Source organism: Mustelus asterias, chromosome 13, assembly GCF_964213995.1.
Source record: "Mustelus asterias chromosome 13, sMusAst1.hap1.1, whole genome shotgun sequence".
In the NCBI taxonomy this organism is placed as follows: Eukaryota; Metazoa; Chordata; class Chondrichthyes; order Carcharhiniformes; family Triakidae; genus Mustelus; species Mustelus asterias.
Genome location: NC_135813.1, coordinates 58,506,302 through 58,518,060, shown reverse-complemented (window position 1 = coordinate 58,518,060; position 11,759 = coordinate 58,506,302). Strand labels below are relative to the sequence as shown.

At 42.3% G+C, this 11,759-nt stretch overlaps 1 protein-coding gene and 1 pseudogene across 1 annotated transcript in view; one reads left to right on the top strand and one right to left on the bottom strand.

The window, feature by feature from the left end:
• Positions 1–2,651: 2,651 nt before the first annotated feature.
• The window catches only part of rsph14 (radial spoke head 14 homolog), a 728,797-nt gene continuing 719,689 nt past the window's right edge, over positions 2,652–11,759 (top strand). The window contains exon 1 of the mRNA XM_078226841.1: positions 2,652–2,850. Coding sequence (XP_078082967.1) covers positions 2,652–2,850 — 199 coding nt within the window. The remainder of the gene's footprint in view (positions 2,851–11,759) is intronic.
• LOC144503263 (U2 spliceosomal RNA) lies at positions 9,078–9,254 on the bottom strand (annotated as a pseudogene).

Here is an 11,759-nt window from a genome sequence, read left to right as displayed (position 1 = left end):
CGGACGTCAAGCTCACCGGCCTATAATTACCCGGGTTATCCTTGCTACCCTTCTTAAATAACGGGACCACATTTGCTATCCTCCAATCCTCTGGGACCTCACCTGTGTCCAGTGAAGAGACAAAGATTTCTGTTAGAGGCCCAGCAATTGCATCTCTCGCAATTTGTAATTGAGATTTTTTCTAACGGGTCAACACATCTCTCGTAGACACTACCAGTCAACATGTTCCTCTCCTTTGTGAATACTGATGCAAAGTATTCATTTAGGATCTCACCTACTTCCTTTGGTTCTAAGCATAATTCCCCTCCTTTGTCCCCGACATAGTCGATAAGATGCCAGTGCTTAGAATGGGGGTGCATCCAGGAGGTCTTGTTACGGGTAGGCAGATGGAAGGTTGTGTTGGTGATGAGGAGGGCGTGTGCTGCACAGGTCTTCAGTAAGAGTAGGCTGTTACTGTTACACTTGCCTACTCCATGCCTCCCAACGACTCCCGGCCAGAATGCAGAGTCACACCCTACTCATGCATTGAAGTTGCCAAGCAAGATCATGATGTTGTGCCGAACATGACACCAAATTAAACTAATCCCTTCTGCCTGCCCTTGGTTCATATGCCTTGCATATACATGTGTTTATCTAAAAGGGTAATTTAAGGGTAAACCCCCTATCTTTCTGGCTGTATCACAGCTAGGTATGGTTCCTACTCTGCCCAAGACCGCAAGAAACTACAAAACGTTGTGAATGTAGCCCAATCCATCATGCAAACCAGCCTCCCATCCATTGGCTCTGTCTACACTTCCCGCTGCCTCGGCAAAGCAGCCAGCATAATTAAGGAACTCAGACAGCCTGGACATTCTCTCTCCAACTTTCTTCTGTCGGGAAAAAGATACAAAAGTTTGAGGTCACGTACCAACCAACTCAAGAGCAGCTTCTTCCTTGCTGCCATCAGACTTCTGAATGGACCTCCCTTGCATGAAGTTGATCTTTCTCTGCACCCCAGCTAATACTGTATCACTCCATTCTGCACCCTCTCCTTCCCTTCTCTATGAACGGTCTGCTTTATCTGTATAGACAGTAAGAAGTTTAACAACACCAGGTTAAAGTCCAGCAGGTTTATTTGGTAGCAAAAGCCACACAAGCTTTCGGAGCTCTAAGCCCCTTCTTCAGGTGAGTGGGAATTCTGTTCACAAACAGAGCTTATAAAGACACAAACTCAATTTACATGAATAATGGTTGGAATGCGAATACTTACAACTAATCAAGTCTTTAAGAAACAAAACAATGTGAGTGGAGAGAGCATCAAGACAGGCTAAAAAGATGTGTATTATCTCCAGACAAGGCAGCCAGTGAAACTCTGCAGTTCTAGGCAACTGTGGGGGTTACAAATAGTGTGACATGAACCCAATATCCTGGTTGAGGCCGTCCTCGTGTGTGTGGAACTTGGCTATCAGTTTCTGCTCAGCGACTCTGCGCTGTCGTGTGTCGCGAAGGCCGCCTTGGAGAACGCTTACCCGAATATCAGAGGCTGAATGCCCGTGACCGCTGAAGTGCTCCCCAACAGGAAGAGAACAGTCTTGCCTGGTGATTGTTGAGCGGTGTTCATTCATCCGTTGTCGCAGCGTCTGCATAGTTTCCCCAATGTACCATGCCTCGGGACATCCTTTCTTGCAGCGTATCAGGTAGACAACGTTGGCCAAATTGCAAGAGTATGTACCGTGTACCTGGTGGATGGTGTTCTCACGTGAGATGATGGCATCTGATGTCACACTATTTGTAACCCCCATAGTTGCCTAGAACTGCAGAGTTTCACTGGCTGTCTTGTCTGGAGACAATACACATCTTTTTAGCCTGTCTTGATGCTCTCTCCACTCACATTGTTTTGTTTCTTAAAGACTTGATTAGTTGTAAGTATTCGCATTCCAACCATTATTCATGTAAATTGAGTTTGTGTCTTTATATGCTCTGTTTGTGAACAGAATTCCCACTCACCTGAAGAAGGGGCTTTTAGAGCTCCGAAAGCTTGTGTGGCTTTTGCTACCAAATAAACCTGTTGGACTTTAACCTGGTGTTGTTAAACTTCTTACTGTGTTTACCCCAGTCCAACGCCGGCATCTCCACATCTTATCTGTATAGCGCAAGAAACAATACTTTTCACTATGTTAATATATGTGACAATAATAAATCAAATCAAATCTATCATATCTGCCTGCACCACCAGCTCCTGGCAGCACGTTCCAGGCACCCATCACTCTCTGTGTAAAAAAACTTGCCCCTCACATCTCCTTTGAACTTTCCCCCCCTCTCACCTTAAGTGCATGCCCTTGACTATGAGACATTTCAACGCTGAGGGAAAAAAAATCCTTTTTTGGCTACAAGCCCACTTTGTTTTGATGATGCCCTTTGTGTAGCGCATTGGGACGTTTTCCCTACGTTTGAATTGGCCGTGCAAAGCGGACCTTTGTCGTTGGCCACCCATTTACCTGGCGACAGACGCGCCGGGAGGAGTAGGCCTCGGCCGTTGCTATAGCGACAGAGTCAAGCCGCGAGCCCAGCTTTCAAACGTTCGGCGGAGAAACGCTGGAGCAGCGTCCGCCCGCCCGCCTCAATTTGCTCCCCCATCATCGTCGTTGCTCGTTAAAATTAGCGGCGACAGCATGGCTCACACGAGAATTTCCGCCAAAATGCCTCCTCACATCGACCCGACCAAAGCGCCCATTGCCTTCGGGGACCGGGCTTTGCCCAAGCTGAACCGGGAGCTGGCGGATCCCAAGCTCCTGACCCGGCAACGGGCGCTCATGGCTCTGTGCGACCTGCTGCACGACCCCGAGTTAGCTTACACGGCGGTGGAGGTCGGTAAGTGAACCGTTTCCACATCAAACTGTTCACCATACCTGCACAGCACACTCAAGAAAAGGGGAGGATGTCAACTTCTGTGAAGCTGGAATCCAAACTAACTCCACATCCTCCCCTCCCGTACCATTTATTCAGGTGCTCAATAAACCTGAGGACTGAGAATGCATTTTCCCAAGACGCTGCTACCTTATAATCAAACTGCAAAGTTTTTGCAGTTTATTTATTCATGTCACAAGTAGACTTACATTAATTAACATTAAGAAGTCTCACAACACCAGGTTAAAGCCCAACAGGTTTATCTAGAATCATGAGCTTTCGGAACGCCGATCCTTCATTAAGTGAGTGGCCACTTTAATTTGGTGCTGTGAGACTTCTTACTATGCCCACCCCAGTCTAATGCCGGCATCTCCACATCATTAATTAACATTGCAGTGAAGTTACTGTGAAAATTCCCACACTCTGGCACCTACTCGGGTACACTGAGGGAGAATTTAGCACGGCTAATGCACCTAACCAACATGATTTTCGGAGAAAACCAGAGGAAACCCACGCAGACACGGGGAGAACGTGCAGACTCCGCACAAACAGTGACCCAAACCAGGATTCAAACCCAGATCCCAGCGCTGTGAGGCAGCAGTGCAAGCCACTGTGCCACCCCTCAGTTATCCATTCCAGATGTAGATTTACCAAATTAAGATTGGCAGTGGGTACATGAAAGAAGACAAACAAAAAAAATGAGGTTAGCTCTCAAAAGACTGCACATCTCTATTTACCAAAACCAAGTCCTGGGTGGGGGCAATTTTCCTCCAAAGCTAAAACCTATTATTCAGTGATGCCTTGTCATTTTCAGTAAGCCCCTTGCATGACTCCCACCCAACTCCATCAATATTCCTGGTTACCAAAGAAGCAGATGTCATGTTGGACTCAAAAAGTTAACTCTTTTTTTCTCCACAGATGCTGCCAGTCTTGCTCAGTTTTTCCAGGACTTTCTGTTTTCTTTTCTTGGTTATCCTCTTAGGCTGAAACCCAATGTATACATACATTCTATCGGAACCTGAGCCAAACTTTTTACTCAACATCCAGTTTGTCACCTCTAGACTATTGTAAACATCCCCAGCTAGATATTCCCTCATTATCTTCAGAACTGGATTTTCCAGCTCATTTTGGCCTGCTTCAATGGAAATTCTAGCTCTTTTGGAATTTTGTAACTTTTTATTCTTCTGCACATTACTTAGCGCTCCTGCCCTTCCACCAGTGGCTTTGTGCCCCATTGATGATCTGTTTCCAGTTTTCAAATCCCACTTTGAACTTGCTTTATCAGACTACTGAGAACCAGCAATGTAAATTAAATGAAGAACAATTAGAGGGCACATTGCCAGTCACTAATTATATGTACAATGAAAAACTGTCAAGTTGTCTGTCCATGGAACTATCATCAATTCATCTCTGTTGCGTCTCTTAATTTCCATAACTTCTAATATAAAAGAAATAAAAACACTGCACTGGGCGGAGTGGGAGGGGGTGGAAATACTGCCAATATTACATTGAGTAAAAGTTAAAGTGCAATTTGCAATTAGAAACCGCAGAGAAGACACAATTATGCTTTCTCTTCCCTGTTGGCCTATGTTCAGTCGTGTGCTGTGACTTGGACTTGCAATATTTCAATGTGGCATGAGGTTCTGGTGCTGAAGTCATGTCCTAGTTCAAGTGCATTCCGCTCTTTCACCTGTGGGACAAAAATTGTCTCCTTGGGCAGAATTATACAAAAACAGATTCCAAGTGCCGAATGAGTGAGAAAACGGGAGAGTTTGAGACTCATTTTTTGGGCGAGTTTGAAAATGCAATCTTATGGCACTTAGTGCGAAAAAAGTGCCAGGATATGATTTTCGCCAATGAGGGTGGGGAAGGGGGAGGTGGGGGGGGGAGCCTGATGTTGCTAGGGAAGCCGCACATGTCCAAATTTCCTAGGGTACCTAATATGCCTCCTTAACATGGTGTGCCAGGAGAGTATTTTTAATAAAATGAACCCATCAAACCTGGCATGTATCTTTGGAGTGAACCTGACCTTGCCCAAAAAAAAGGACCTGCAACGTTGCACACCCTCCCCCCAATAAACATGCCCCCGCCCCACAGACATCAGGACCCCCTCCATAGAATTGGGGCCTACCCCACCCCCCTCCCGCACCTATATTGCCACTCCCCCACTGCTGCTCATGGACCAAAAGGTTATATTTGCTATATTATATGTATCCTACTGTGTATAATTTTATCCTTATTCCATTACTCATCTGACTTTACAATTTGTTAATTTTGCAATACCCACCACTCTGTCCTCGTGACCTATGTTCTCCGATGCTGCTAATACTATTGTTGGACCATAAGATGTACTATTTTTCTGGAAAAATTTCCCTCAAGGCTTATGGTCCGAAGGTTATCCCATTCCAAAGATCATTATCATGTGTTTTGGCATTGCAGATAGTAAGTATGATGCTGATAGTTTGTTGTGGGTTTTCTGTAAAACCTGATGTGAACCCAATGGACGCAAAACAGAAAAGGTTTCCTCATATTGGAAGATTCAAACTGGATGAAATACATTTTGGTCCACCTCCAACTGGAGAAATGATACAGGAATTGAAGAAGGAAAAGGAAGAATGAATGAAAATGGAAAAGAGCAAGCACACTTTAGTTTATTAGTGTCACAAGTAGGCTTACATTAGCACTGCAATTAAGTTACTGTGAAAATCCCCGAGTCACCACACTCCGGCGCCTGTTCGGTTACACTGAGGGAGAATTTAACATGGCCAATACACCTAACCAGCACATCTTTCGGACTGTGGGAGGAAACCGGAGCACCCAGAGGAAACCCGTGCAAACTCCGCACAGACAGTGACCCAAGCCGGGAATTGAAGCCGGGTCCCTGGCGCTGTGAGGCAGCAGTGTTAACCACTGCCACCATGCTGCCCTTTTCATTTTTCATGGATTTGCTGCTGGAAGAAGAGATGAAACATTAGATAATTGGACCACAGGAAAAATGAAATTTCTGCATCTACCAATGATTGTATGTGAAGCAAGAAGAGAGAGTAAGTGGCGTTACTGATATTGGTGCTACAGATTTATGAAAAGGCATGGGCTTAGCATGCGTACTAGAACTAGGATAGCACAGAAAATGCAAAGATAATTGCATAGCTTCGTGATTAATGCAAGGAAGAAATTATTTTCTGAACTTGGACAGATAAGCAATTTGGCTAAAATTTCCCTAACAGTTGAGGTTTCATTGAACAAGATTGTGGACATGAAAAGTGCTAGAATAATGCCAATAAAAAGAAGACTGTTGTCCTGGAGCATTGTTCTGCCAACAAAAAACTGCTGCTGCTACTTATCCTTCGAGAAAAAAGCACCAAAGTTGAAATTTTACAGGAATTTTTGTTCATGTTTATCTGGCTGGAGAAAGTGTTATCAAAGCATCCAGATGGCCTCCTTCAAAAAAAAATCCTTAGTAGTGTGAGCAGGGCTGAATACACATGCCACAAAAAGCAAGGCTGTGGAATTGAAGATACAACTAGCTGTGATTTCAGGCAGTCTTACTTGCCAGTTACAGCCTCTGAACTTTTTAGTAAACAAGTTATTTAAATCTTGTTTGAGGAATGTTCTGAATGGATGGAGGCACCAAATCCTGACTTAGCACTGATGGGGGCGAATTAAATTGCCCACTCTTTTGCAGCTATGCATGTGGGTGAGAAATTTGTGGCAATGATTGATGAAATTGTGTAGTCAATCAAGAAATGTGCTATCAGCAATGCCCTAGGCCTAGATGGCAGTGAAGATGTCGTACTATTTCAAGAAAGTGACAGTTCACATAACCCCAGTGATGATGAATGTGACTGCAGTGATGAGGAAGGACTTTTTGGGTTTCTATGATTAGTAAGACTTCATGCTGCATTGTTGTTTTTGTTCCATAATGATAAATTATTAAATACTTTCATGGACTGAAATATTTTTTCCTGAATATTTGTTTATATAATGGTGGTGTGTTGTATGATCTGGAAAATGCAGTGTATTTTTCAAGGTTTTTAAAAATATTTTATCCACTTGGATCTGGCCTATGATGGAAATTTGTCATTGTGATGTAATTTTTAATGACCATGTTGTTATCAGGGACCAATGAAATTTTGTTGTATAAACAGAAGCTGCCAATTTCTTGCCCCTGCTTTCAATGGTATTGGTTCACAACCCTGTGATGACAATAATCTCTCCCTCAATGTCACTAAAATGAAGGAGATAATCGTCAATTTCAAGAAACATAGTGGAGGACATGCCCCTGTCTACATCAAAGGTGATGAAGTGGATGGAGATGGTCGGAAGTTTCGAGGTGTTCAGATGACCCAAATCTGTCCTGTCTCCTCCACGCTGATGCTATAATTAAGAAAGCCCACCAACGCCTCTACTTCCTCAGAAAGCTAAGGAAATTCGGCATGTCCACTATGGCTCTCATCAATTTTTACAGATGCACCATAGATAGCATCCTTTTCAGATGCATCACAGCTTGGTATGGCTCCTGCTCTGACCAAGACCGCAAGAAACTACAAAGGATTGTGAACGCAGCCCAGGCCATCATGCAAACCCACCTCCCATATGTTGACTCCATCAACACTTCCTGCTGCTTCAGGAAAGCAGCCAGAATAACCAAGGACCCCACACACCCTGGACATACTCTCTTCCACCTTTCTCCATTGGGAAAAAGATACGAAAGTCTGAAAACACATACCAACTGACTCAAAAATAGCTTTTTCCCTGCTGCCACCAGACTTTTGAATTAGTCTTATCACATATTAAGCTGATCTCTCTTCTCACCTTATCGGTAACTATAACACTATATACCCTGCAACCATCCTTTCCTTCTCCCCTATGTAGTCTATGAACAGTTTATTTTGTCAGTATCGCAATACATTTCCCTGTATCCCAAAACGTGTGACAATAATAAATCAAATCAATTCAAACAATTCAAACTGCAGCACAATCCTGTCAGTCACATGATTAGTTACAATTAATGACACTACTAGAAAGTGACACGGGTAAAATAATTACATGGCCATTATTCAGCCATGAATTGGCTTAAAATTATTATTTTAAAAGGCTATGGTCACTTTTGGTCAATAAAGGTCACTAGAAAGTATAGATGATCTCTTAACGCAATCAGATTGTATGAATTATAGCTTCATAGGATATATAAATTTGGAGGAATTCTCTATATTTATGGATGATTGACATGGAATTGTCATTCCAAATCATATTGCATATTGTGAAAGTAATTTCCATCAACTGTATTCATACTGGATGTAGTTTTCTGAGAATCTCTGAGGAATTTTATAGAGTCATAGAGCAATATAACACAGAAACAGCCCCTTCAACCCAACCAGTTCATGCTGACCCTGGTGCCCTCCCAGCTATTTTGATGGGTTTCAGCACATGATTTTACTATTGGGCGCGTTGGTGATGGGTGAGATTCCCAAACATCAACATGTATTCAGTAAACTGAGTCCACTTGATGAGCATTAGTATTTCTGGGTCGAATTGGTTTGGGAAAAGCTTTTACTACTTATTGTGGCATGGGTAACCAAAAGCCAGTAGAAAATTGTATTTCTGAAAACTTGCTTTTACAACATTTTCCTCCCTGTTTATTCTTGGATACAGCTGTAAGATAAATGAGTGGTATTTAGAGGATCTGAATCTTGAAGATGATAAACAATTTGAAAAATACAGCCAATGTTCTCAGGATCAATTCCAGCTCAGGAAACAACATGGGGATTGAAATTTGATGTACATTTGAGGCCACACTTGAATTTGGATTGTTTAACACAGGTTCAAAATGCTTTTATGTACTCAATTTGGTGCTGATGATGTGTAGTTAGAAGAAATGTAATGTTATTCACGCCACCAGAAAAATCATGTAACAGATCATAAAGCAGCTTTTTGTATTTTCAGGTAATGTCACTAAGGGTGAATTTTCCACTCTTTTTTTTGTTTTTATTCCAATTTAGTCAAATCAAGTCCAATTCAGAGTGTCAACAAGTTGAGACATTCCCGATCCAAGCTGACAAGACAGGGCTCTCACCTCCTGCCTTGGGTTTGATCTACATGATCCAAGCTGATTGGAGTAGGCATAGCTCCTCCTCCAAGGCTTGATCTCATTTGCATCTTAGCCAAAAGGCCGTGATGCCGCTTTTAAAAATTGCTTCAAATGAAGCTAAAATGTAACCTAATGACTTCAACCAAGTACAGCATGTTGATACTACACTTGATCTTAGCCAAACTCTTTTTGTTTTTATTCCAATTCAATCAAATCAAGTCCAATTCACAGCATGTCGATACTATACTTGATCTTAGCCAAAAGGCTGAGAAGCGATCTTAGCCAAACTTTTACTGCAGGTAAAGATAAATTCACCATAGTCCCAGATGACCATAGACTGACTGGTGGTGATTTAACCTGAGATCACAACGCCTCAGACGAGGGCTAGGTTGAAAAGATGGGCCTTCATGAATAACTTCAGTCGGTATGGTAATTGAGTCCGTGCAGTTGGCATCACTTTGCATCACGAACCAGCCGGCTGAGCTAACTGACATGTTATGAGCCATAGTCTCATTCCACTTTGATTTGCAGTCAGGTTGGGTATTAACATCTCATTAATACTAGATGGCCTTGAAATTCAGGAGACCAGCTGAACTCCCAGATATAAATGGTACATCTCTGTGGATCTTGTCTATTTTTCTCTGAAGTGGCAGTCCAAATCCCACCATTTCCACCAAATATGTATGCAGTGTTAGACAAACTTGCTTAAAATGGACCTGAAATCAAATAAATTTTGATTATTTCACTTGACTTTTGCTCTGTTACTAGATCTTAACCTGCAAAACGCTTTGTGCTTCCAGCAGATGTCATTAGGAACACTGGGAAAGTGATTGATTTTATAATTCCGGATGGAATTATTCATGGCAATGTCTTATTCTATGTACCATTTTAATGCAGGAAGAGGATGTTGATGGGAAAAAGAAGAGGACTTCAGGCAATATATGAATGGTATCACAGGATAGGTAACAACACTTCCTCCAAGATTATCCTCAACATTGGTGCACCGCAAGGTTGTGTCCTTAACCCCTTACTATACTCCTTACACACTTATGACTGTGTGCCCAAATTCTGCTCCAACTCCATTTTCAAGTTTGCTGATGACACCACTGTAGTGGGTCGGATCTCAAACATTGATGAGGTGGAGTACAGGAGCGAGATAGAGAATCTGGTGAACTGGTGTGATGACAATAATCCCTCCCTCAATACAAGTAAAATGAAGGAGATAGTCATCAACTTCAGGAAGTGTAGTGGAGGACATGCCCTGTCTACATCAATAGGGATGAAGTGGAAATGGTCGAGAGCTTCAAGTTTCTAGGTGTTCACATCACCAACAACCTGTCCTGGTCCTTCCACGCCGACACCATAGTTAAGAAAGCCCACCAATGCCTCTACTTTCTCAGGAGGCTAAGGAAATTCAGCATGTTCACTATGACTCTCACCAATTTTTACAGATGCACCATAGAAGGCATCCTTTCTAGATGTATCACAGCCTGATATGACTCTTGCTCTGACCAAGACTGCAAGGAACTACAAAGAGTTGTGAATGTAGCCCAATCCATCATGCAAACCAGCCTCCTATCCATTGACAATGTCTACACTTCCCACTGCCTCAGAAAAGCAGCCAGCATAATCATGGACCCCACCATGCACCCCGGACATACTCCCTTCCAACTTCTTTCGTCGGGAAAAAGGTACAGAAGTCTGAGATCACGTACCAACCAATCGAAGAACAGCTTCTTCCCTGCTGCCATCAGACTTTTGAATGGACTAACCTTATATTAAGTTGATCTTTCTCTACACTCTAACTATGCCAGTAATATTATATTCTGCACCCTTTCCTTTACTTCCCCCCTCTGTACTCTCTGAACGGTATGCTTCTATGACTGTCCCATGAATGAATAAAAATAAACAATACTTTTCACTGTATATCAATACATGTTTCAATAATAAATCAAAACAAAGGAGGAGGCTTTGATCTTCTTTCTATTACTCTTTAAAATAGTATATTGATCCTACTCCTTCCATATTATGAACCAGTAGCTGTGTCTCAACAGGGTGTGCTCTGTGAAGAAAGTGCTTTAAGTATGTAATCAGTTGGCTTCCAATCTCTCAAGAATTCTGAAATTATATTCTCTTGTGTGAAAGTCAACTCTTCCATCAACTTCCTTACTACTGACTCCTGTCAGGGTGCAATACAAAGTCCGACTAAGATTTCTGTCCTTGTCTACATTTGTTAGATTTCCAAAGATGCTGTTTAACAATGTGCTACAGGTCTTCGCCCTCTCTTGTAGAAGATAAAGAGAGCATTGCAATTTTACCAAGTGCCTGGCTTCTCTTGGGGTAGCTCAAAACTAGCACTTGTGACCATTGAGCAACATTTACGAAGCTCCTTCATTGTCTGAATGCAAAAGGCTGCCATTTATCAAACATTTGATTTGGAAGCAACCAGCACAACTTAATTCTTCAGTCTCTGCCATGTATTCTATCCCTGTATTATTCAAATTGGCTGAACCTGAGATACAGTGTGGGATGAACATTGGGAGTTCTTGCTGTATGCAAGGTCTGTTCTGCCTCATTTGCGATGGAGTGGTGGACATTCTGGAATTTTTTGCTTCCTGTTAATTGCAACGAGTAAGGGATTTATTATGTGAAATTCACTTAATTTTGCTATGATTGATTTATACAGCTTTTTATCTTAATTTTCCCTGGCTTATTGGGGCTGCATTAATTATAACAATTTCATATATATTTGAACTTATACTGTAGTAACATTTAAACTGCA